The 27,465-nt window shown below is 39.3% G+C and overlaps 1 protein-coding gene across 5 annotated transcripts in view; it reads right to left on the bottom strand.

The window, feature by feature from the left end:
• ATP13A4 (ATPase 13A4) overlaps positions 1 to 27,465 on the bottom strand; it is a 118,593-nt gene that overhangs the window by 28,832 nt on the left and 62,296 nt on the right. For all 5 annotated transcript variants that reach the window (XR_011470313.1, XM_070406547.1, XM_070406549.1 and 2 more), the window contains 14 exons: positions 26,994 to 27,164; positions 25,981 to 26,138; positions 25,191 to 25,379; positions 22,703 to 22,764; positions 19,242 to 19,392; positions 17,545 to 17,631; positions 17,166 to 17,319; positions 15,817 to 15,928; positions 10,559 to 10,683; positions 5,809 to 5,972; positions 4,862 to 4,984; positions 3,253 to 3,332; positions 1,268 to 1,310; positions 751 to 860 (listed from right to left, as the gene is read on the bottom strand). Coding sequence is in view for 4 of the 5 variants with exons in the window: in XM_070406547.1 (XP_070262648.1) it covers positions 751 to 860; positions 1,268 to 1,310; positions 3,253 to 3,332; positions 4,862 to 4,984; positions 5,809 to 5,972; positions 10,559 to 10,683; positions 15,817 to 15,928; positions 17,166 to 17,319; positions 17,545 to 17,631; positions 19,242 to 19,392; positions 22,703 to 22,764; positions 25,191 to 25,379; positions 25,981 to 26,138; positions 26,994 to 27,164 (1,729 nt within the window). In the remaining variant the exon portion in view is untranslated. The remainder of the gene's footprint in view (positions 1 to 750; positions 861 to 1,267; positions 1,311 to 3,252; positions 3,333 to 4,861; positions 4,985 to 5,808; positions 5,973 to 10,558; positions 10,684 to 15,816; positions 15,929 to 17,165; positions 17,320 to 17,544; positions 17,632 to 19,241; positions 19,393 to 22,702; positions 22,765 to 25,190; positions 25,380 to 25,980; positions 26,139 to 26,993; positions 27,165 to 27,465) is intronic.

Raw genomic sequence — 27,465 nt, 5'->3', positions numbered from 1 at the left:
TTATCAAGCATCTAAGAAGATACATTTAGATAATAATCATCATCATAATAATATGATCAACACTGTCAAAGCAGTAACAAGTGCCAGATTCCAACTTTCTAAAAGTAACCTACTCAGTGATTTTTATTAGAAATGCTACTGCTCTCCCAGGGTTATTTTCACTCCGGGGAAGTCCACTGGGAAGTAGAATGTTTGACCGCATTCTCCTGCAAAGCACCTCCCCACCCAAAGATGCAAAGTTTCTCTGGTCTTTGACTTGCAGAACAATGGAATCTGATAAGTCAGTCAGAGAAAGACAGATACTGTATAATTTCACTGGTATGTGGGATCTAAAGAACAATATAAATGAACAAACAAAACAGAAACAGACTCACAGTTACAAAGAACAGACTGACGGTTGCCAGAGGAAGGTGGGGGTGGGGTAGGGACTGGATGAAAAAGGTAAAGGGACTGAGAAGTATAGATTGGTAGTTACAAAATAGTCATGGGATGTAAAGCAAAGGGAATATAGTTGATAATATGATGCCAGTTGGGTACCGGAAACATCAGAGGAAACACTTCATAAAGTGATTGTCTGACCACTATGCTGCACATCTGAAACTAATACAAAATAACATTGAAAGTCAACTGTAATTGAAAAAAAAAACAATTTAAATAAATAAATGATAAAATAAAATAAAAAGAATAGTGGGATCTGTACCTAGAAGGCAGGAGAGATTAAAACTATGTTGGTGTATAGTGCTTACTTACTTGATAAGTTGAGGTACACACGCAATGTTTGGAGTTTTGGAAGTGAAAGGTGAGGCCACAGATGCCTCGTGCTCTGATAAAGAGATGCCCACGTGAGCCATTTTCAAAGCCTGAAAGCAAAGAGTTAGCTTACGGTGTGTGCACACTCCCATACATCTCTCCTGAGGCCTCATAAGAAAGGGGCCAGTTAACCTGTCCACAAGGTGGCTTGTGGGCCCAAACACTAGCTAGGAGATGACACCAGACTTTGACCTGCCTGCCACAAAAGAAAGAGATGGCACTGGGCCACCCAGTAAAAAAAGTGGGGACTTCAGAACCAAATCCTACCCCATTTAGTCTATAATGACCACTGAGTTATTATGTAGCTTTGGCCAAAACCCTCCCAAATGCTCAGCATCAGTTTCTTCAACAAGAGGAGTAGAGAGAGTGTATATTCCAGAAGATACTATCTCTGCAGGTCTTTGGGCAAGTACAATCCAGTGTGAGACTGTGGTCCCACACACTGGCCACTACTTACCCCACAGTCATTGGCTCCATCGCCGCACATACCTACAAAGTAACTAAAGGCGAACCATGTCAATTGTGGAATATATCAAAGCAATCTTAAATGATAATTTCTCTAATTAAAAAGATAAAATCAGCTTCATTGCTTAGTGTTTAAACTTATTATTTTAATGGAGTTTCCCTGATAGTCTGGTTTGACTAAAAAGTAAAATTTGACTCAGCAGTTCCTACAATGGATAAGAAATCCAGGACATCATTCCTGACTCCAAGCACATTCAGGAATGATGCACTTTACTGTTTAGGAAGCAGCTTTGTCAACTGCAAAACAGGATGCTCACAATTATATGTTAGACAGCATGGCATGGTGGAGAGGGCACAGGGTGTGAAGCCGCAAGATCTAGATTGTTGACCTGATCACTTTACTGTTTAGACTAGCATTTTTCTCCCCTGCACAGTGTTAAGAGTATTCAGTGAGGTGCAATATGGGAAAGTGCCTTATAAATTCTGAAATCATAAATAAAACTTACTTGTTGGTGCTGTTAATAGTACACAAGGAAAAAATCTGCCATGTTAGCAGTCACGCAACAAAAACTTCAGTGCCGGCCCCAGAAGTTGAAGAAAATACATCCCTTCCTCAGGGCGGCTTTTTGAGGCTGAGTGAATACTGCTCTGTTAAATTGTTGGCAAAGATTATGGATAGTCTGCTTTTTAAGGAAAGAGCACTCTGAATGCATTTAAAGAACTTGCTGTGCTTCTTTTCACACATTGCTCTATAAAGGCAACTAGTTTACTGTCTAAGTTTTCAACCATGTTGAGAAGACAGAGAGTTCTGAATGGAAATGCTTGCCTAGTGACCTAATCAAGTGAGTAGCAGGATGGAGCTGCAGTGAGTAGAGGTAGGAGTCATATCTATGTGGTCCAGCACCAGAAGTAGAGGAAACCTTCAGGACTCTATGAGTTTCATTTACCAAAACATAAGGAAAGAAAGAAAGAAAGAAAGAAAGAAAGAAAGAAAGAAAGAAAGAAAGAAAGAAAGAAAGAAAGAAAGAAAGAAAGAAAGAGGGAGGGAGGGAGGGAGGGAGGGAGGGAGGGAGGGAGGGAGGGAGGAAGGAAGGAAGGAAGGAAGGAAGGAAGGAAGGAAGGAAGGAAGGAAGAAAGAAAGAAAGAAAGAAAGAAAGAAAGAAAGAAAGAAAGAAAGAAAGAAAGAAAGAAAGGGTCCCAAATGATGGGCACGTTATTTGGACTGCCCATTCTATCAATGGAGACCTTTTGTGTTGGAAGATAAATCATTTTTCTGATTTAGGATGAAGAGGATGCTTTGGCATAGAATGTTTTAATATTTTGAAGTTTATGTGAATCTCTTGTCATGTAAATCTTCCTATATCATAACTGTGATAATAATTGGTAAAAATGAAGTCTAAATTTCCCTGTCCCTTTGGGAGCTGAGTGCACATTACCTTTCCAGGCTTGTTTCTCACCTTACCTTTTCATGACATTTATGGTCTAGTCCAGTGATGGCGAACCTATGACACGCGTGTCAGAGGTGACACGCAAACTCATTTTTTTGGTTGATTTTTCTTTGTTAAATGGCATTTAAATATATAAAATAAATAACAAAAATATAAGTCTTTGTTTTACTATGGTTGCAAATATAAAAAAATTTCTATATGTGACACGGCACCAGAGTTAAGTTAGGGTTTTTCAAAATGCCGCCAAGCCGAGCTCAAAAGGTTCGCCATCACTGGTCTAGTCAGTGCTTCTCAAGTCTGGATGAAAAATTGGCTTATGTGAGGAGTTTTGAAAAAATAATGATGTCCAAGCACCATGTGAGCAAATGAATTAGAATTGTTATTTTTCCAAAGCTCCCAAGGTGACTAACGTGTGCAGCCAGGTTAAGAACCACTGTCCTCGCCAAACAGAGTGACTTCCTGTGCCTCTTCCTCTTCCCCTGACTGCCATGGCCCTTGCACTTCACACCTGAATAGGAAAAGAACCTACTCCAGTTTCTGAAATTCTTCCACCAGACTGGATTTCTGCCCAGGAGACATTCTTGCAAAGATGGTCCCATTCATCAGTATCTGCAAGGAACCCAAACAAGAAATAGTTTTTATGTCAGCTGGTCATACATGAAATAATTAATAACACTCATAACACTGACAGGGTAAAGAAAAAAAGAATTGTATTCCAAGAAGTCTTCCTTTGGATTTTACAATAGGCATTGGGACATAGGTCATCAGATAGGTGATCAGGAAGACCAAAATCAATAAAGATGACTACTTCAAAAAATATTTGGTGAAGCCCTAACCAGTTTGGCTCAGTGGATAGAGCGTCAGCCTGCGGACTCAAGGGTCCCAGTTTCGATTCTGGTCAAGGGCATGTACCTTGGTTGCGGTCACATCCCCAGTGGGGAGTGTGCAGGAGGCAGCTGATCAATGTTTCTCTCACATCAATGTTTCTAACTCTCTATCCCTCTCCCTTCCTCTCTAAAAAATCAATAAAATATATCTTAAAAAATATTAAAAAAATATTTGGTGAACATGAAGACCTATACTAATTTAGCTCAGCTGCCATAGAGAATGTGGTCCTGAAAAATCCTGATCTTATGGAACCTTAAATTGTAAGAATCTCAGGAAAAGAAAATGAGGCAACTACCTCTCAGAAATTTGTTCAGAATTAGCAGAAAAAATTGCCTACTGATGAAATAGTAAAGTAACTATCTGTGGTCTTTGATTTACCATACCATCTGGGCTTGATCAGTTGTAAAATTCAGCTGATATCCCAAGCCTAATTTGGACTATGGGACATTGATGGTTTGGTAATATAAGAACCTCTACCAGCCCCTCCACCTGAGCTCCATCCTATAGAATCTAAATTTCTCTGTGTTAGAGCTGCCTGCCCCCTGCTCTCCCTGGCAGTAAACTCGGTTTAGTGTTTACTAAGCCTCAAAGTCTTTTTTTTTTTCTTAAGCAGTGCTAAGATGGTGAGTAATTGAATACAAATAATCATCTGCCCCCACTACGGGTTTATTCTTCATCAGAAAAGTTGTTAAGTTTGACTCTTTTCTGTGTAGAGGTCCTCTATGAAAAATCTACCGAAATTCCTCTATTCAAGCCTGTCTTCTTGTATAATTGCAGAATTTCCACTATACTGTGAGACTCCTCACCATGGCAATATAATGACAGCTACCCAAAAGCAATCCTGATGACTTGAGAAGTCACTAGTTTAATCCTATAAATTATTGATTTTCAACCTTTTTCATCTCATGGCACACATCGATGATAAGACAGAAACATAATTCGGCTGCCTCCTGCACGCCCCCTTCTGGGGATTGTGCCCAGGCCTGTACCCTGACAGAATTGAACTGGAGACTTCTTGGTGCATTGAACAATGCTCAATCAACTGAGCCACACTGGCCCGGCAAGTTTACTTATTTTAAATCTAGTAGGATAAGAGACAACAGTAACCTCTGTAAAACTATCTTCCTCTTTCATGAGACATTCAATAGGGATATCTTACCTATTTAGAGGTGTGAAATTACTGAGGATCATGCTCTGTAAATGACATTTCAGCATCTTTACCAGGAAATCAGTACCCTCTGAGAACTGACCTTTGGCAATAGGCTGCTGAAATGTTGACTTATAACCTGAAAGGATTTTCCACTTAGGGCAAAATGGTAACTTTCTTCTCTGCTATTTTCGGAGACTTCTTCCCTGATGTTAATGTAATTGTCCTGCAAAGCAAGACACAGTTATTTCAGACTTGGTAGAGTGGATAGGAACCACAGCATCTCTGAGAGAAGACAACTATGGCAGTCCAGGGTCTCTCTGTAAAAGTCAAACTCCAGTCCTGATTCCTCAGAGAAGCACTTTCTCTTTGCTAGATCAATCTTTGCACATCACAGGCTCTATAGTAAATAGGAGAATAACACTTACTCATGTCCTGTTCTCATCCTGATTTGATCTCGGTGAGTCCCAGAGAAGAGCACATTTCACACATTTCAAGTGTAAAATACAAAAGCACCGTAGCTTAACAAATCTCTCCCTGAAGTGAGAACTTACAATTTTTTTTTCTTAAAGAATTAATATTGTTCCGCAAGGACACAATAGAAATAGGATACTGACAAGATTGGAGATAAATGAATAACACTTCTTCCCTACCCTGAAGATACAATCTGATTTTCCATTTCACACAGTGGTATCTCTCCTAGGGATTACATCCCCTTTGAATTCAACAGGGTGGCTGGCAAGCATGGCAAAAACGGGGAGTTGGAGTCAGAGCCCCCTTACTATATTCTTTCTCATACAGAGACAAAAACTTTTTAAGTTTAAAAGAATGTATTCTTTCCAGCACCCAGGAATGCACTGTACCTTAAAGCTCAGTTGGAAAGATATGGGAAACTGATATAATTGAGCACTTCACACTGCATGTGTGAGAGATTTGGAGAAGTATGTTGACCCTAGGTCACCCATACACCTCTGCCAGTCAAAGCTGCTCAGTTACCCACACTGTGAAGCAAGTTAGATAATATGGCTGGAAGTCTGTTTTTAAGAATACCTGATTCTCATATGCAGTGGGTTTCTTCTCTTCTACTAATTTCCAAGATATGGATGCTGATGAGGACCCAGTACTTTCACTCGCTTCAATGAGAATGACTTTCTGGCCTTCAGAAACCATTCCAGAATTTCTGGCCACTGTTATTGCAGTCTGAAGATTGTCACCTAGAAGAAAGGAAGACCATCCTAACATGAGGTTGAAGAGATAGGACAAATTCTTAGAGGGCCTGGAAAACTAGGATAAGGAGTCAAGTCTTGATTATAGGTGTGAAGAGAAATAACCTCTAAGGTCTCCCTTAGCCCTGACCTTCCTTGATTCCATGGTTGCTTTTCTGGTTCTTGCTGCTTTTCATCTGGTTACTTCTTATATTTTTGTAATAGAGTGGGAAGAAAAAACAAAAGGGCAAAATTCTAATTTACTTCTGTCATTTTTTAACAGCTTGGTAAACATTTAGTAAGAATCTACTGGTTTTATATACTATCTGGTGGTCCCACTCCCAGCAAAGATGGAGAGTAATCCCACTATCTCTCTCACTGACAACAATGGAAAACTCTGAGAAAAAAATACAAAGAGCAACTACCCAAGGACCTTGAAAGTAAACATAAGAAGGTAGAATATGAAAGAGAGTCAAATTTGGAGAAACAATCTACCAGGTGCTAAGATTCTCAGCTTTTTTTCTTTTTCTTTTCACATATTTAACCCTAGAGCTGAGCAGGTAGCAAAATATCTGAGAACCTAGCCTCTCTGGCCAGAAGAACTAGGAAAAGGGGTGCCTGGGGCTGGAGAGTTATGAGGGAAATCCTGGAAAAGAAAGTCCTAGATAAGGAGACAAATTCTTTATGTGAACTATGTAAGTCCCCAGCCCAACTCAGAGCTGTGCACATGCAGAACAAACCCAAAGAAGAATAACAAAGGCAATATTAATCACCTCCAATATTTCTGAGTTTTTCTTGCCAAACCCAAAATCATTTTTCAGAGAATTTTAACAGTATCCAAAATCTCAAAAAATCATATTTGGAATATTTAGGATACTCAATATACAAAAAAACCTCAAAGTCTGGCCAATTCTCACGAAAAGGTAATCAACAATTGCCTGTCCCAAAATAACCCAGTTGTTGTAATTATTACACTGGTTTTAAAGGAGCTATTGTAAGCCTCCTCCACATTAATCCTCTTAAGATAAATGACAAGATAGAAGTCCTCAACAGAAAGAAGTATCTCTATATATAAAAGCCTAAGCAACCGAATGACCAAATGACCGATTGCTGTGACACACACTGACCACCAGGGGACAGACACTCAACACACAGGATCGGGCTCCCTGCTGTCTAGATCGGGCTTGTGGGGATTGGACCAAAACTGGCTATCTGACATCCCCGAGGGGTCCTGGATTGCGAGAGGGTGCAGGTCAAGCTGAGGGACCCCACCAGTGCACGAATCTATGCACCAGGCCTCTAGTATATTCTATAAAAAAGAACCAAGTAGCTACTTTAGAACTAAACAATATAATAACTGAAATTTTAAACATTCACTGTATGCACTCAACAATAGAATGGCAATGAGGAAGAGAGTCAATGAATTTGAATATAGAACCATATAAATTATGCAATTTGAAGAACAGAGAGAAAAATCTTAAAATAAAATAAAAGAGATTGAAAAAATATTAAGAAGACTCACATTTTTGTCATTAAAGTCCTCCAAAAAGAGGAGAAAGAAACTGGAATAGGAAAATTATTTTTGAAAAAATAATAGCAGAAAACTTCCTAATGTGTTTACAAATTTAAATTCACAGATTTAAGAAGCTCAGTGAACAACTCAGTGAGAACCACATCCAGACACATAATCAAACTGCCGAAAACAAAAGATAAAGAAAATGACTTAGAAGCAGATAGGAAAAGAAAACCAATACAGTATATAAAAAAAATATGAGTCTAATGAAAATTATCACAGATTTCTGATTAAAAACTATGGAGGCAGGATGACAGTAGAATGACATCTTTAAAGTACAGAAAGAAAAAAACTATAAGCTCAGACTCCTTTAGCTAATGAAAATATCCTTTAGGAATAAAGTAAAAATAAAGACATTAAATAAAGAGAAACTAAGATAATTTTTGCTAAAGAACATGCTCAAAACGAAATGCTAAAAGAAATTCTTTTAATTTTTAAATGTTTTTATTGATTTCAGAGAGAGGAATGGAGAAGGAGAGATATAACATCAATGATGAGAGAGAATCATTGATCAGCTGTCTCCTGCATGCCCCCCACTGGGTATCGAGCCCACAACCTGGGCATGTGTCCTGACTGGGAATCAAACCGTGACTTCTAGGTCCATGGGTGGACACAACCACTGAGCCACACCAACTTGGCTAAAAGAAAGTCTCTAAACTAAAAGGAAATGATACTTAGAATATGAAGAGTAAAAACATAGCAACAGAAATAATAAAATTTGGGGTAAATATAAGTCTACTTTTCTTCATTTATGTTCTTTAATTCTTGACTGTTGAAAGTAAAAAATTTAACATTGCCTGGTGGAGTTTTCATTGTCATATACATGACAACTATAAAGGAGCGAAGGTAAAGAACACTTCTGGTTGTAAGGCTTCTTGAAAGGGTAGGTACAGATATTGTCATTTTTAGAGTTACTGAACAATAAATAATATAAGATCTGGATCGCTATCCTTAACACAGGTTTCTACCAAAACTTTATGAGGATCCTCAAAAGTCTAAGTGGTGGGAAGGAGATGCTGTACCCTCAGGTTGAGAGCTAAGAGGTTTCCTCTACCTGCCTCGGCAGGACATCAGCAGCTGTTCTGCTTTGCAATGCAAGCCCCTTTTGCATCTACCAGCCACTGGAATTCTACTGTGTAGAATATGCAACCGAGGCCTGAGTCTCAGTCATTTGACAAAGCTACATAACAACCTATTTATGAAACCCCAGCAGCTAAATAAGAAAAGATAAGGAGAAACAGCCAGAATATATGATTGGTAAAGTAGAGTAGCTGCAGGAGACAGATTAAAACTGCACTAAAAAAATATAAATTTTAAAAAGTTTAAAACCACTCACAAAACATGATTTAAGAACTTAATTCAGCAGGTGATTTGGTGAAGATAATAGTCATTTTTGAGACCTGAGCTTGTGGTTTAAATAAACTGGGTACAAAAAAATCTTAAAGCACAAAGCATAATTATAAAAACATACCCGCCAAAAGAAAAAAGATAATAAACTGAGAGGGTATATGCAGGGGGCCTGTCATATGAATAATAGAAACTCTAAAAGGGAAATAGGAAAGGTAAAGAATAAAGGCAATAATTAAATGAACAATAGAAGAAATTTTTGAACAATAGAAAAAAATTTCCTGTGAGGAAGAAGACAGATTTAAAGTGCTCATTATGTTCCAGACCAAATTAATGAAAAAAGAAACTTATAAGCATATTCTGATAATATTTCTAAACTTCAAAGTTAGAGGAAAAGTATCATATGCAGAAAGGAACAAGCCACCCACAGTGGACTGGCATTGAACTTGTAATATGCAACACTAAAAAGCAAAGGACAAAGGAAAGACACTTACAGATTATTAAGAAAAAAAGGATTGTAACCCAAAAATTCTATACTCATTCAACTGTCAGAGCAAAGAGATATTCCAGGCTATGTAAGAAATCGGAGAGCATATCATCATTCTATCTTGTCCAAGGACAAATCTTGAGAAAAATATTATAACCAAGCAAGGAAAGAAACAGAACAGAAATTTAATATGAGGGAAGAAGTAAAGAGGGAGGGTAATCAACCCTTGTTTCTCCATTAAGTCTAAATGATTAAGGATAGATTATGAGAACGTGAATATAGTGCTAAATATTTTTGAAACAGAGGCATCATAATGTAGGGGATATTTTAATAAGTAATAAATTAACTCAGCAACACCTAAAAGTTGGATAGAGGGACTGGAAAGGGAGAGAGTAAACATTGTCCAAATGTCTCTTGGATAGTGGAGATGGGAATAGGAGAAGGGAAAATAAAAATATTCTAGAGTTCCCAACAGTAGAATCGGGTTCAGGGGATGTGGGGTGGAGAAATATTCTATCTTGGTAACGCAATTAATAGAGTTGAATGTGTCTATGAGATCAGGGAAAGGGAAGACACACTTAAAAAATATGAATGCATTAGGAAATCATTTCTTCCCTGTTCAGAAGCATTCATTAGGTAATTTCACACATTTGCATGATCTTTCCTCACTTCTCCCTTATTTGTGTGATTTGGGGCTTGGGAGTAGAAGTAGACAGGACAGCATTGTTTTTAAATCTGCAGAACATGATTGGTGGGTTTTGAGTGCAGTTTACAGATCATGTTGACTAAGCATTCTTTTTCTCCTAATATTTGACAATGAAATCATCATCTTTGCATGGCTTAAATCTTCTCATTCAAGTGATATTTCAGGTGTCTCCTCCCAGATAAGACACCTCATCCAAGGTATCCAGTCGGAAACTTTGCCACATCACCCTTTTTTGTTTTATGTACCTCATAACTCTCATTACTAGCCATTTATTTGATTATTTGATTGCCAATTTATTGATTGACTTTCTATCTCATCCCACCTGAAAGGAAGCTCAGTGAGAACAATAACGTTGCCTTTTTGTTGCCCATCTCCAGCACCTAGAATAGTGTCTGCTCCATAGTAGGTAGTCATATTTGCAAAGTGAGTGAATCTCTATTTCCACATCAAATTCTTACTGCTTTCTACTGTTTTTTAGATACCTGTGATCATTACTGTCCTTATCCGGGCTGAGATGAGCTCTTCCAGGACAGGTTTTGTCTCTTCCTTCAATCGATTCTCCAAGATCAGCAATCCCAGAAATATCAGGTCTGCTTCTACCTGGTCCCTGGAAATATATATATATATATATATATATATATATATATATATATATAATGATTGAACAGAAATAACATGTCATAGTCCTTCTTACAGTTAGCAAGCAAAAAAATAAAGACAAGTATCTTTTTGTTAGAGTGGTACTGACTCACTCATTCAAGCATCATTCCCAAGGTACTGAATATGTGCTAGGAACTATCCAGACAGGAAGGGGACATAAGGATACTGAGACATTTCCTCTGACTAAATCAAGAGGAAGAGAGAGTACTTATTAAGCAAAAAATTGGCTTTAACCTTTGTAGAAAATGACCTAAATGGCCACAAAGCTCTCTTCCATCTGCTGCAGTGATTTTCATTACCTCACTGCTGGCAATCACCAGAGAGGAGTTCTACCTCTGGTACAAAGCATCATGAAAAAGAAGTGAGGAACAAGAAAAATAAAAAATGCCAGTTCTTCTAGAAACCAACGCTATAATCAATATCATTTTAGTCCCAAAGGTAGAGGCCATAATCTCAAAAATGTAGTCTCTCTTTAAAGTCCACTCTCCCCCCTCTATCTGTCAGCTGGGTAGCATTGCTCTTCTACATAGAGTATGAATGCTTCTCCAGCAAGTGGGGTCTCTAAGGCTCCCATTCACTGCAAGGACATTTCCAAGACATTCCACAGGACCAAGTGCAGGGGCATGCATTTGGGGTTGGGGGCTGAAAGATTCTTCCAACATTCATTTATCTGAGACGCAGACACCTCTAGTAGACACAAGAGCAAGACATCAGCATGGCCTATATCTAGCTGAAATACAGATGAAAGCAATATCCAGAAAAGCCACTTTACCTTGCTGCCTATGTGTGCCTCACATTGGCCAGGGGCATGATGCTCACAAAAAAACTGCTAACACATCCAGAGTGGCAGGGAGTGGACACAGTTGGAACTACTCATCTCAAAGTAGGCTTGGAAGGATAACATTTCCTATTCTGAGCCTGACATTTAACTCTCTCCACAATCGGATTCTACAGTGTTTTTTCAGGTTCATCTATCACTAAATTCTTCATCCACCCTAATCTCTAGCCAAATCGGGCCACGCACCATGGGTATGCTCTGTATTCGACCATCTTTAAACATTTGCTCTAGACTGCCAGAGACATTCTTTCTTATTTCATGAAAAAGGTTACTATATGTTCCTCCTGGTCTGTCATGGAAATCTTTCCTATATTTTGAGGCCCAATGCACATACAACTTCCTATATAGTCTCCCTAGATAAAAATACTTGTTTCCTCAGTATATTATTCCTATCTCAGATTTGCTTGTATTTTATTTGTCCATATATTATCACTCTTATCTATCTGATCTATCTCTATTTCAATTTCTTTCTTGAGGGCAAAACCACCTGGTTTAACAACAAGTTCAACAACACCCATGTGGTACTCAACACAGAGGAGGTGCTCAGCCAATGTTTGCCTAGGTTCTGGTGTCTGGGGTTACCATTTTCGCCAGGCAACCTATAAAAATTCATTTCCTCTTTCAGAAATTCTACTTCCAGAGGATTTTCACAAAAATCAAAGTCAGTCAGTCCGTCAAGTCAATGGTCATTTACAGAACACCTAAGAAAATGCAAAGATTGGACTAAGGAAAGGAGGAAGAATATGCAGAGACTATAGTAGCTCCTGACTCCAGAGATTCCACGTTCAGTCCGGAGGACAAGATCAGACTTGACCACTTTGGACATATAGAGGGCTTGGAAAGGTATCATGATAATGCATAGATAAGAGTCCTAATTATTTCTGGATGGAATGATCGATAAAGTCGTCCTAGAGGAGGTGATATTTGAGCTGGTCATTAAAGGATAACTTAATTGATACCTGATTTAGGTCCTCCAAACTTTCTAGTGGCCCTCATATCCATGCCTCGGGCTTTAGATATGTCCAGAGATGATATGACACGGTCAAACCACAAGGCATTAGATCAGGCCAAGAAAATGGCCAGAGGGTCCAGTATCTGGCATAGTCTTGCAGTCTACCGTGGCACTCACATTCTGGTTCCTCTGGCACATAGTCTTTGTAGCGTTCAATGAATAGCAATCAGGAGTCCAGAGTTATAAATAATTCCAGCTCTGTTCCTACCTTGCTGTGTGACCAAGAGTAAATCACTTTCTTTGTCTGAGGATCTATTTCTTCTTTTGTAAAAAAGTTAGCAAAATGAATGTATTTCCAAAGTCTCTTAAAGCTCTAATATTACATGTTTCTTCTTTTCATGAGTATTCAGTCTCAGTCAAGAAATAAAGAGGAAAAGCAGTCCCTTAAGGGGTCTCAAGCTCTGCATTTTGGAATAGCATGCTATCTTTTTCTTCTTCCTGCATAGACTATACCTCCTCCCAAAGCATCCTATCTAATAAAGAGGGAATATGCTAATTGACTGCCATGCCTCAAAGATGGTGGCGCCCACAGCCAAAAGATGGCGGTGCCCAGTCCCCTAACCCCACCAGGGTGGCAGGCATGCACCAAGTGGGCCTGGCCTTGCCACACACCTGCCTCCAGAGTCCCCCAGTCCTCCCAGCCCCCCAGCCACCCAGGGCCACCCGAGGCTCAGGTAACCAGGGCTGGCTGAGGCTTGTGCTGCCAGCAGTGGCAGCAGCAGAGGTGTGATGGGGGCATCGCTTCCCCTGATCACCAGGTTGCCTCCCGCCCCTGAGGGCTCCCAGACTGTGAGAGGGGCAGGCTGGGCTGAGGGACCCCCTGTCCAATGCATGAATTTTCATGCACCAGGCCTCTAGTCTAAAAATAATAAAGAATAAAGAGTGTAATACAAAAGGAGCATTGTCATCCTTGTGACTATACTTCATGTTCTTAAAATCCATGTGATTTTTAAAGGATGAATATGCACAAGGCAGGCCAAGAACCCTCAACGAAATTATGATACCTGTGCTGGAAGCACTCTGAGCAAACATACAAACATACACACAAACACCACAGAAAGAATGTTCTATTCAATCAGGGATTAGCAAAGGTTGGGTAAATTAACCTAGCTAGGAAAAGATGTAGTGCTGACGTGGCTTTAACGCAGGAAGGGAAAATTGATGACCCAAGGTCAGACTGAATTAGTGAATTTGTGTTTGGACCTTATCAAATTTTGAAATGTTGGAATTTCAATGCTGTTGGCCAGGGCATGTACTCTCCTGTGTGCTGTAGCCCTCACCATTCCCTATTGCCCATGTGTCTCCACCATCAGTCTTTGTTGCAATACAAGCCCCAAAGCCATGAGTTTGAAACTTGTAGATATGCACATATTTTATTATAATAATCAGAAGCAACCGCATAGTATCCAGAATCTTGGATACAAAATCCAAGGCTCCCAGGAAACAAAATTCCATTCCCAATTCTGCCTCATCCTGGGCTCAACTTTCCTCTTCTTTAAAATGTGAGATCTGATCTCAAAGTTCACTTCAGCTCTCTGACCAATGATTTGAGTGACCTGAGTTGATTAAATTACAACAAATACTTAGAGTTGCAATAGTCAATGTGACCCTTTGGCTAAGGGTCACATTAAGCTGGCCTTGAGGAAAGTGACCCAATATGCCCAGGAATCTAATACTCAATGACTTTAGATGAGTCACTTCTGCCTCTGGGCCTCTCTGCCCAATCACAAAACGACAGGGTTAGGACACAGCTGTGATTCTCAGCAGTGGCACTACTGCCTCTAGAGGACATGTTGGGAACTTTTAAGACATTTATGCAAGATTTTCTGCAATGACCAATGCACAATGAATAATTACCTTGCATCCCAGGTGCCCTTTGAATATTTTACAGGGCATTCATGATAAAAGGTTGTTTATACTTTCCTAAGTCAGTATAGGCTTATCCTGCTTATATTATACCACATAGCATGGTATATCATAGTATATATAATACAACTATATTATGATAAATAAACAAAATTGTTTATAGTTCCCATAGCTCTGCTTTATATATAAGCACAAAGTAATTTTGCACATTTTTAATATTCTATTGAATTTTCCAGGAACCTAAGTACTGTGTAAGTTGAAAGGAGATTGTACTGTTTTATTCAGGATTTTACCGAGAGTTTTAAAGCATTTCACAGTCACCTCCCTGACAGCAAGACTGCTGGTGCTATTTGAGACTGCAGTGTATAACACCTGTATCAGTCTGCATTGCTAGCCCCATGATCCTACACACGGTGCAAGCAACATATTGCTTTATTTTGTTTTAGTGGAGTCAGCTGGGCTTTATTGAGTTGTCTGTTACTTTTGTAATACATTGTATTTTTTGCTTTTATTTTTACTGTATAGGATGGAATCATGTTTATTTTTTACAAAGAATATGTGCAGATTATATACATATGAATTTATTTTAATATATAAGAGGAAGTGGTACAAAATATAGTTGCAATAAGAGAGTGTTGTTGAGCCTGACAGGGTTGAAAACAAATATGTTAGACCTCCCAAATTTAAAATCCTTAGTAACAAAATAAGCCATGATTATCTCCATAGTAGTGTTACAATAATGGCTGGAAAGAGCACTGGACATGGCATTGAAGGTGAAATAAACACAGTGGAAAATAAAACAACAGATAAAATTAAACTAGGAGTTAACTTTAGTCCTTGGGGATCCCTATTTTAATCTAATTATATCAGAGCTTTCTCTATAATGGCCACCCTGAAGCTTTTTCTTGTTTTCCTACAGACATTACTTAATTTATACAAGTCTAAGCTATATGTTTTTCATTAAGTTGTGTATTTCTTATCAAGATATTTTTAAAATGTTATGTTTTCTAACTTTCAACTAACTCACCAACTATAATTTTAAAAATTAGCTACTTGTATTTGGTTCAAAATGAGGACATGACCTTAATTTCACACTATGAAACATTGCTTATAATCATATATGTGTTTTCACAAAGCTGTACAACCACATCCTATTTCACAGTGTATAACAGCCCTTTCTCATAAATTCTCCCAGTCATCAGCTTTGTGGTTCAGACAGGGTAGAGATGACTATATCCCTGTCTACTAGGTTCAGAAGCATTTCATGCCCATGAATCCTGCAATCTATGTTGCTGAGTCTACTGCCCAGCCTGGTGCATCTTTCCACCCAATCATCCTGCTTTGTGAGAATCCTCCCCACTCACCTCGTCAAGGCAGTGGTGTGGTGGTCCATTTCCAGCTTTTTGTAGGCCAGTGCTATGACCCGGAAGCCCTGTGTTGTGTAAATCTGAAGTTCACTAACAAAACTAGCTGGCACTGTTCAGAAAATAACACAAGATTAGTAGGCAACATTTACTACTCAGTTGGTACTGGTAGAGAAACAGATCTAGTTCTTGCAAAAAAAAAAAAAAAAAAAAACCAAACACAAAACAAACAAACAAACAATACCACCACATTTCTAAAAAGGTACACAACAAGTCAGTGGGAACCCACCCTAAAAATAACTACCTTGTCAAGAATGACCTCTTGGTATTCAGTGAAGCTGAACTGAAAAGAAAACATTTAAAGAAAGAAGAAGATGAAGATGAAAACAAAGACAAAGAAGAAGAACAAGAAGAAAAATAAAGGGTGAGAAATCTGTATAATTCTTTATTTCTACAGTTTAACTAACATTTACTGACAGTCTGCTATGTGCCAGGCATTGGCTCTGCAGAGATTAAACTGCAGAATCTCTGTTTATTAAGGTATCAAATAGTAGACTAACAATGTAATCGGATGAAATCATTTCTATGACCCAAGTAATTGCAGTGTGCTATGCTATGGAATCACTTAGACACACATATACAAGTCTGGGAGGAAGTGGTTAGATGAAGGAAAGGAAAGGACATTTTGGCTGAGGGAGGACCATGTGCTCAGGCATGAACACATGAGACAAACAGCCTTGAGTAGTTAGTTCAGCTCAGGAAAAGCACAGGATGTGAGGATAGGAGTGGTAAGATGTATCTAGAAAGTTTAATAGGAGTCAGATCATGAAGGCCTTATATAAGATCTTAAAGGAATTTGAGATTATTCCTGGAGTCTATGGGAAGCAACCAACAGAAGAAAAGTGGAAAGTGACAACATAGTCATATTTGGTGATGGAAAACCCAATCTAGTCAGAGTATAAAGGATGAATCAGGGTAGGAGTGACTGGGAGCAGGGGTCAATTCACCACCTGTTGAAGTGATCCAGTAGAGGGAAGATGAGGGCCTGAGCTGATGGAGTGATAGGACTATGGGTTAGCAATTGCCAAGACAGAAGTACTGAGGGAGAGGGACAAATCTGGGAAGAACCTCAAATTGGGGGAGAGGAGAATGGTAGTGTCATTCACCAAGATGGGAAATACAGGAAGTGAGAAAGATAATCTTAATTTTGGTATTGAGTTTGGCATGTAGATGAGTCATCCTATTGGCAATGATCAATAGGCAATTGGATTCATAGGTCAAGTGCTCAGGGGACATATTTGGACTGGAAATATAAATTAGCCAGCTGTAGTACAAGTCTGTTCACTTACCTGTCTCAGGTTGACAAAAGCTGGCCACCTTCTCTGGTGCACCTTTCATGAATGCCAACCGGTCACCCCCCATCTCTTGGACAATGACTGTCATCCTCTGCAGGGCTGATGAGAATGGGAACTGATGCAGGATTGCAATTCCTTCCACTGGGACCTGGTTGAGGGGTGGGGAATGGAGAAGGACACAACAACATAGCTTCCACCTATTGGGAATTAACTATTCCTCCCCCAATCCTGTTTTTAGCAAATAAGAGACACAAGTTCCCATCAGTTTTCTCATGTCATAGAAGACACGTCTATGACCTTTCAAAAGTGTGGGCCTAACAGGAATTTCCCCTTGAGGTTGGGTATTTCAGAGTGGATAGCAGATGAAGCTTACCTGGCTGGCTGTTTTGCTGGGCTTAACTACCATGGCGTGTGCCGGCACTTCCCGGATGTGGAAATTGTCCCCAGAAGTAGCCATTTCCTATTTCACAAATGGAATATTTTTGTTGTAGAGATTTATTGATACTATGCTCAAACCCTCGTCTTGAGAAAATCCTGAGACCACCTCTATGTTTTCTCGGTTCTCCTCCCTTGGCTAGATGGAGGTGAACCAGTCTTATTTCATCACAGGGGGAAAAAAATGCATTGAAAATGCTGCGGAACTTCAAGGGCAAACACTTCTGAATTATTCATGCAATTTATCCTGCTTTCTCTGTTGGAGCATGCTGTGTAAAGGTCTCAGTCTCTTTCTGAAGAGCTTGACTCAAAAATAGTGAGCATGGATAGCCAGACTTATTTCTGTGTGAGGCAAGCACCTTACTGTCTTTTTTTATCCTGGAGCCCACTGTCATTCCTGCTCTTCCCTTTCTGTCTAATTTGAATTGATGGTCCTCACAGTGAGGTACGGCAGGGACTGTGATGCACCGGTACGTGGTTGCTGGTCAGTAAAGACTCAGTAATTGCTGTAATGATGACCCTAAATCATAGTCACAAGAGCCTTTTACCAAAGATGTCAAAATGCTTTGCAACCATCTCATTGAGTGGCTGAAAAAAATCTAAAAGAGGAAATTGTAATCCTTACTGAAAAATACAGAAACTGTAACCCAGAAAGGGTAAGATTAGCAAAGTCATATCAGACCACTACAGAACCATGTCCTACTAGAGTTGAAAAGGACCGTAAGGATTGTCTCCTTCGGTGGGGCTCACACATGTATCATAGGGGCCCAGAGCTGCTACAGGGACCTGGCTACAGGGGACAGGCGTGGTGGGCTTGTGGCTGAGTTAGGCGGGGCCGTGTGTTCCCTAAGCTTTACCTTTACTCCCCATCTCAATCACAGCCACTCCAACTATTCGTTTTTTATAAAGTGCATCTAAATAATGTCTCCTTTTAAGAAAATATTCCAGGTGTGGTTCTTTTTGTTTCATTTTATGTAAACACTGCTGGTCTACTTCAATCCCTTCATTTTAAGGTCGTGGGAACGTAGCCCCAACAAAAGAGATAACTTCACAGGGTCAAATGCTCAGCTAGAGCAGAGCCAAAACTAGAACTGGGAAAGCCAGATTCCTCTTCCTGAACAACACCCCTTGCTCTTAAATTTACTTTAGCGTCTCAGTGAAAGCGCTCATGTTTCCCTTTTTACTATTTCTAGTCTTAGAAACAAAACCAATATAATATGAATAAAAATAAAACTCCTGATAACAATGAGTTATCCTAAGCATGGGGGGGCAGTGGTGTTCCCTCATCCCCATGTTCTAGAAAACTTTGAAACAAGACATTGCTCATACTACAACCTGAAAATTTAGAAATAATAACTAAAATTACATAATAATTCTAATTACATTCATGCAATTGAGCCTGTGATATGTACCAGAATTTTTTAAGGGCATAATTTCATTTAATCACAATAACCCCACCATGAAGATACAATGTACAGGGAAGGAAACGAGGCTCACACTGGTCTGTCTCTCACTGCTCTATGTCCTCCATTATTGAAGACTTCACATCTTACAAGTATTGACTATCAGTGATAAAACCTGTGTTTCTCTAGCATTGAAGAAGCTTCTTAGATTCTCTGCAGGCCAGAGGCTTACCCAGTTGGTGGCTTCAAACATTTTGAGGTCCAGAGGGTCTCCCTGGATGGTCTCATCGAGAAGGATCAGAGAGTGGCAGCTGGCCATGGCCGCACACAGTGGGCCCCATGGCAAAGCCCTGCCCGAGGCAAAGCTGTGGACCTCCTGGAAGCTAAAGGAGAAAAGGGAAAGGGCTTCAGCCCAATTCTCCATCCAAAATGGAGCTTCCAGAGGTGACTTTTTAAAAAGTAATTTAACGTGTTTTGTTACATTATATACCCACTCTCCAGCCACCCCAAATTAATTAGTGCTTCATTTAGCCATCATCCTTACAAGAGTTCAGTGAAAATGAGAAAGGTCATTCAAGGTCTTTACCTTACTCTTTCTCTGGTATGGATTTAATTCCAGAGGAATGAAAGGAACTAGAAGTATCACTTTTAATTCTAAGTACATCCACTCCTGCTCAAACTCTCAGACCACTTCATTTCCAATGCTGTGAGACAGAACAGCTTTGCCCACGCTGTGGCTATTTGTGTATCTCCTTCCTTAATCCTTTGGGGCAGGGCAATGCCTTCTGGATCTCTCCAACATGTTTGGCCAATATTAGACAGAAAACAAATGCACGAGTGAATAAATGAATGAGTAGCTACTGAAGATCTGAAGAGCATAATGGTAAAGAAATATAACCTAAAAATATTTTTAAAGGGATACTGCATTCCTCTCTTCCACCCTGGCATCTAGTGTATCCTATTGCAGTCATCATCCCCATCACTTCCTATAGAAAGTGGCTTCATCTAAAATCTGCTGGGACACAACTGCAATGTCAGGTGCAGTGTGCTGTCACTAATTCAGGGTTGAAGTCATCAAGTTCAGCCTCTGGCCCATTAGAGGACTGTCCTCTGCAACCTTGTTGTCAGTCCCTTCTTAAATGTGTAGCATCGTAGATGGTTCATAGAGCAACTCATCCTAGGAGGACTTCTGATAGCAGAAAGTGCTTCCTGAACACTGAGGCAGAACATGCTTCTTGGAGCCAGTCAGAGCCTACCTGTGCCCCAACTTCTGTGGACCAGCTCAGCTAGAGGTTCCTGTGTAAACACTCCCTTCCTCTGAGTTTACAGAGGAACTTTGTGCTGTGCCTTTAATACAGTTTGCAGACCACTCACTTTTCTAGTTACTTTCTTAAGTTTTTATTTGTCATAGTTTGATTAAAATGTGGTCTTGAGGATCAGATTATTACTTCTCATGATATGGACACTGCATTTCTTTAAATACTGCCTTAGGTTGCTCTAGCCTTTTGTTTTCGAAAGTCTCCACATCACAGTGTTAACGCATAATCCAGCCATATTTCTTGCTGGCTTCCTCATCCAAGCTTCTCTAAGAGTTCAAAACCTCTCGGCTGATTACTGACCCTGTTGATCATATCTATTATTATATATCAGAAGATTAAGTTATCTTAGTAGTTTACAACAGGCCCCTGGCATTTGGGTAAACATGTAAAAGGAAGAAGCCACCAGCAGTGTGATCAACGTGGACGCTTAAGCTCACACAAATCAGGGAAAATGGAATCTTGTTTTTCATACGGCACACGCATTGTCATCAGTATGTAATTCTGAATTCCTGAGATTGGGCCAGACTCTGGTTTACACAACAAATAAATAGAATTCTTCTCTTATCTCTGTCCTTTTATTTTTATTTGAATGCTTGAGATTTTCAAACTCAAATAGCTCAGGTAGTGTGCCAAAAGTTCTTTAAGTATCCAGCCCTTTTTGGAAAAGCTAAGACTTATTATGACTCACTTTTTATTAGATGACATTTAATAGACTATAAGTCAGGGGCTAACTTCTTACCTAGGATTGAATCTCCTTTCTCTCATTTTATGAATTAAAGTTGGTAATTTTGTTTAATTTTAAATTGTTACTTAAGTCATTTGAAACCAACTTTCACCTTTTTGAAGGAAGATGGGAATAAAGAGTAATGGGCTTATTAATCAATAGCTTAAATATTATATGAATTATTTTTATTTAAATTTGACAAGTTTTATTTAGAAATAAAAAGCTTAATAAATAAGTTTGATGTCAATTCAATAGGTAGAATAGCATTCAAAAGATGGGACGCATTTAGTTCGTTTTGGATGAACAAACGTATACTATGCATCTACTTGTGCACCTGGTATAGTGCTACAGCATAAAGAACACAAATATAAATAATAAAAATACTGCTCTCAAGATGTTCACATATTTTAATAAATGCATACACATTTTGTTGAAGCTGAAACAGAAAAATATTAATGAACAAGGAGTCCAGGCATATATCCAAATCTATCTTCAAGGAAAATAAAAAGAACTTCAAAAATTTATACTAATAAGAGGCTTCTTCTGTATACCAAGTACCAAGATCAATTTCTTTAACCCAAGAAACAGACTTGTTTATAAACACTTTATATTCATGTTTTAATATGAAAATGTATTACACATCTATAATTAAAATATTTTGTGGATAAATTGTATGTCGTCTGCATAATGCAGAAGAACTGCTATGAACCTTTTATGACTAAAATGCTTTGAGATTTAGTTTGTAAGTGAGAAATACCTTCATTTAAAAAAAAAAAAAAAAAGGAAATGTCTAATGTTTTCTGTTCACACTGGAAATTGCAGAGAAAAGCTGGAAGAGAAGTAATCCCAGGCATGGCCGCCAGGAGGCCTCAGGAAAGGTTATGCAAATACCCGCTTGGAGCTGAAAGCTGCCCAAAACTGAGGAGTTCTGGGGCAGCCAAAACGTGGAATTCTCAGAACTAGAATACCAAGGAACATGAGTACACTGACCCAGCTCCACGGATGTTCCTTTTACTGAAATTCATTGTACAAAGGTGAACATGGTGTCCTTCCTCCTGGCACAGAAGAAGGCTTTGAAGGAGAGTGTCTTAGTATTGTCCAAATGAGGTACACTGGGCCAACTTCAGTCCCCTGGCTAATATGCTGACTGCAAATTACATTTTAGCAAGGATTTGAATGCAGTGTCAAAACTTCTTCTTCATCTCCTGGGTTTGTGTGAGGCATGTGGCAGGGGCAGGGACAGGGGCAAACATAGGTTTTAGCGCAAAATATTCGTGGAACCATTATGAAGCAGAAGTTAAATGAAGCTATGCTGGCAACCACTGCTCACCAAAGCCAAAGCTAGATTGTCTCTATTGTTAATTTTCCTAAGAAAACACAGAGTTCCAGGAAAAGAAAAACTTCAGTGCATTTAGTCCAAGGTACTATGTGTGATAAAGGGATTCTATGGAAAATCACCTCACAGGTGGCTTTTGTCCACCTTTATGCAGTTCCCTCCTTAATTTCAAATGCATAAAAGAAACTGCAAAACTGTCATTCTCCAGAGCACTTGAGGTCTTGCTTGCCAGCAACTGTTGACAGTTTTGGCTCAAGTCACCACTTGTGAACGTTATCTACAGGTGTGGATGCTTTTATGTGAACAGTACTCACCCATTCTTATCGCAGGGCATGACTCCCCAGATATCCAAGCCCTCCCTTGTCAAGGTGCCTGTCTAAACAGAAACAAGCACTCAGTTTACTCTGGAGATCTAGCTCCCCATTGCAACGACGAATAAGGTTCGTCTTAATGGAATAACATATGCCACAACATTTTATAGAGATCAGTGCTTCCAGCAAGAACACAGTGAGGTGGGTATCTGGACTCCTGGGAGAAGCATGGATGAACTCATCCCAGTTGTATGACCAGCAAGCGCTTAATCTCTTTGCACTTTAGTGATCTCAGCAATAAAAGAAAGAAAGCCGGACCTGCCTTACATATTTCAGAGGCTTGTTCGGAGATTCTGAGGTCAGATTAAACAGATGGCAAAGTTCTTGGTAAGCCTACAAGAGCTAAAAAATGGTGACTCCCAGCTCTTATTGCAGAAGTTAAAAGTGTGTCATCAGAAACAAGTAATGGGAGTAGGAGAATTTTCTATTGTCCTAAAGAAATGGTTTGGTATTTGCACCTTAGTTAAAAGGTGCTTGTTGGTACTTTTCTTGGTGTAGTGTCCTGCTGAAAAGTTTATCTGGGTTAAAACACCAGCTGTGTGATCTAGGCAAATTACTGAATTTCTCTAAACATCAGAGCCCTTGCCTGTAACATGGTTATAATCATATAAAGTTGTTGTGAAGATTAAATGAGATAATACAATAAAGTGCTTAATTTAATGTCTGGCATAGAGTAAGAGTTAATAATAATGATAATTACTCATAATAATTATTTACTTAACATTCAAATTCTTGTCACAATTATCTTCCCACCCCACTTCTTTTTCCAAGTCCAAGGATAATATGATTTCATAAATAGAACATCTTTCCTTATAATTCTAGTTTGATCACAAAATAATGTTGAAATAGTAGCAAGAGCCACATTAACCTTTTGTTCTTGGTAGATAGCTTGATAGTTCAACAATTAGATAATATAGATCCCATCTCATTAATTTTTTGCTATCAAAAACCTTCAATGTACTGTTTATGGGTACAGATTTATGTTTGGGAAGGTGAATACAATTCTGGACATGGGTGGTGGTGATGGTTGCATAATAATTTGAATGCACTTAAAGCCACTTAAGAAGGTTAAAATGGTAAATTTTAAATTGTGTGTATTTACCACAATAAAAAGAATAAGAAAAGGAAAGGCAACCATAAAAAATAAAAACCTTCAATGGCTTCCCACTGCCTAAAGAAATATTTCTTAGCCAGACATTCAAGGTTTATAAACACCCTCTCCCACTACTAATGTCCTGTTCTGATCAAAACACATTTTATTGCTCTTCAGACTCTATGCCTTTGCCCATAATCTCCTGCCTATAATAGCTTTGTCTTGTACATATTTTAAGTATTTTTGTAATGTTTGACATCTAAAAAAATATTTCTAGCTGAAAAGAGACTACCTCTCTGGGGCTGGCAATTACTAGTAGAAGAGACAGCAAGGAACTCAGGCAAGAGCACATATTTGCTATGCAATATGTAGCCATTGGGTAGCCAAACCTCTCCTCTCTCTGGTCACCCTCCCCAGGAGACAATATTCCTCTTCCTTACTCATCCCAGGGCCAGGTATCAGACAACTCGGGACCATCTCTACACCCTAAAGCTCACCAGAACCACTCAAACTAGCCAATCATGGGTTGTTTACCCTGCCTTGTCTTGCATTTCCTGCAGAAACCCCAATAAAGGCCACCCCAATAAACCCCAATAAAGGATGAGGGCCTAAGCACTCCCCTCCCTCCTGTTTTGCTTCCTGATCCAAACCTTGCATGCTTCCTGTGGCCTTGCCTGGTGAACTATGCCTCTTCCTTCCAGAGGGAATGTGAATAACATTGACCTTTCCCTGTCATCACTCAGTCACCTTATAAATTAAAACCTAGACACAAAACCACCTTTCAATTCCACCTTACCCTCTCACAGCTTCCATCTTTACTCCAGCATATGTGTATACAGACTAGAGGAATACCTTCAAAAGAAGGTGGAATAAGAAGCTGGCTGGGAGTAACTGCCATTTACTCAAGGATAACTTTAAATAAAGTCTCCCTTTTTCATTCATTCATTCACTCACTCATTCATTCAATTAGCATTTATTGAACACTGACTATGCCAAGCAATATTCTTAACATTAGGGATACAATAGTATCACAGTAAAATATTTAAATTTTGTTCTCTGAGGGTTTGGGTGATAGACAGAATGCTATTTTAATTAATTGTGTTTCATAGACCATTGGAGATGGAAGGATCCTAAAAGATTCTCTAATGCAGTAACTACTGTCCCTTCTCTATAATCTGAGCGCTCACGAGATGTTTCTTTCCTAGGTCACACAGCCAACCAGGGAAAAAGTGAAGTCAGATACCCACATCCTGTTTCCTGACTCGTGAAAGTGTAACACGCGTATACAGGATGACAATGATTATAATGGGGGTGAGAATGAAGATGAAACACACATACCTTGTCAAAGCAGACAAGGTTTAATTGCCCACATACATTGATCCTCTGGGGACTGATGCAAAAGATGCCTCTCTTCTTTAGCCTCTTCTGGGCATAGATAATGCCCGTGGTCAGGGCGGCAGGTAGAGCAGGAGGAACTGCAATTGTGATGACATCCAGGGCTTTCCTCACCACCTCCCCGGGAGCTTCCTGGAAGATACCTCACTCTCACTATTACAAATAAACCGATCACAAAAAGCTTTATGCAAATGACTTTTTCCTTCTTTTTGTTTATTTATCTAGATTAAATTTCTAGAAATAATATAAGCAAGTCAAGCATGGGTCACAAGGTATGAACATATTTTAGTTCTCAATACATTTTGCCAAAGTGCAATCAAAAAGGCTTGTAATGATTCATATGCTACCAGCAGGCAAACATGGGCCAATTTGCCATGTGCCCTCACCAACATTGAATATCTGGGTTTTGATTAAAATTTTTCATTTCACAGCTACTAAATATTACGTTATTGCAATAAATATATTCTCAGATTGAAAATAATATAAGGAAATATTGTGCAAGAGTAGAAGCATGCTGATATCTCAATAAGCAAAATGTTTGATCCCATTAGATTGAATTGTTATCATGGACCTTGGTGATCAATTGCCTATGCTGGAGAGCCTGGGAGTACATAGGTCAGTTTCAGTGCTCGGCTTTGTTTCCCATGTTTGTAATCCCTACATTAAGGTCAATATGTAGAGTATAAAACGGACATGGGTTAGTGTGTATGTGCATGCAACAAAGGCAGCTTACCCCGCTGAGCACGTAGACACATAAAGTATAGATCATCCCAATGGTGGCAGTTGCTACGAGGCACAGGAGGAACCTGATGGCATCCCTGTAGAGCTTGAAGTTCATTGGCTTGGGATACAAGATGGATCTCACGAGGTCCCCCTTCGCAGTGTTGAATCCTGAGCGATAAACACACACCCCACCCTCTCAGGATGACAAATCCTACGCTGGTGCTCTTCCAACCTCAATCCAACATTGCCTTTGTCTTCTCTAGAGACATTTAAACAGCGTTTAAAACCAAGCGCAATTAAAGGATAATTGGAAAATATCTAAGTGCTAGAATGGAAATACCTTATCTATTTCAGAGCCTATTACTCTGGCCTTCCTTCCCTCTACTTTCAATTCCATGCATCCCAGAGACAGGGAAGCACTATACTGGGGACAGAGCACAGCTTTTCCAAAGGCAGCTTCCTTTTAAGGAAACGACTCATGAGAATGCATGCACACACACACATGCTCACTCTCTCTCTTTCACACACACACACACACACACACACACACACACGTCACTTGAATTTAAACTAAGTGGCCCATTAAATACTGACAAATTCAATTTCTATTACTTTTGAATGTCAAGTTTTCTGTTTCTAGTCCTGCCTAGGAAGAACTCAGGATTTGAGGTTAAAAGACCTGAGTTCTGGGTCCAGCTCAGCCAGTTCCTGGCTGTATGGTTTGTGGAAGTCCACTTGCATTGTGTGGGCCCCAGATGATTCATGTAGGCACCTTTGTTTTGCAAGTACTATATATGCAAGTAGTTTATAAACTACAAAGCACATAAATAGTAATATTATCATCAGTACCATTATTTTTAAAAGGCGTATGCCATAGTTCAATTCACATTTTAAATATATAAATTTAGTATGTTTGGTTTGTTATCTAAAGACTGCTCCATGCCTAATAAATTAGACACTAAATAAACTGAACAACAGCATTTAATTAAAATGACAAAATGGAAGGAAGAGATGCTGACTAACCAGTCTGCAGCACCACAGCTCTCACAGTCCTGGAGCAAGCTCCCTTGGCCTGGATAACCTCTGTTCCACAGAAGAGGATGTGCCGTTTGTAATCCGCTTCACTCTGTGTTTTCCAGGGCACAGAGCCATCCATCTGAGGTAATGGAGTCTTAGTGACTGGGATACTTTCTCCTACAGAAAACAAGCCATGCACTTTGTGAGGCAAGATGCCCTCACTCATCTAAATCATGTGTGCACTTACACATCCTATAGTAGATGTTCGTTGTGAGCCTGCCATGGGGCAGGGACAGCCCTAGACACAGGAAATACAAATGGAAACATAGTGCTTGTTTAAGAGGTCCGTAGTCAGGAGAGGAACACAGACATATAACAAACAAATATAATGCCATGTTATAATTACTGTGAGTACTATAAAACCAAACATGGATGCTGAAATAGGCAGGAAATAACTATGTAGGGAATACCAAAATGT

The sequence above is a fragment of the Myotis yumanensis genome, unplaced genomic scaffold (genome assembly GCF_028538775.1).
Source record: "Myotis yumanensis isolate MYYU_CA2020_CCGP unplaced genomic scaffold, mMyoYum1.0.hap1 SCAF_2, whole genome shotgun sequence".
Taxonomy (NCBI): domain Eukaryota; kingdom Metazoa; phylum Chordata; class Mammalia; order Chiroptera; family Vespertilionidae; genus Myotis; species Myotis yumanensis.
The sequence above is the reverse complement of the archived record's forward strand: the minus strand, read 5'-3'. Positions and strand labels throughout refer to the sequence as shown.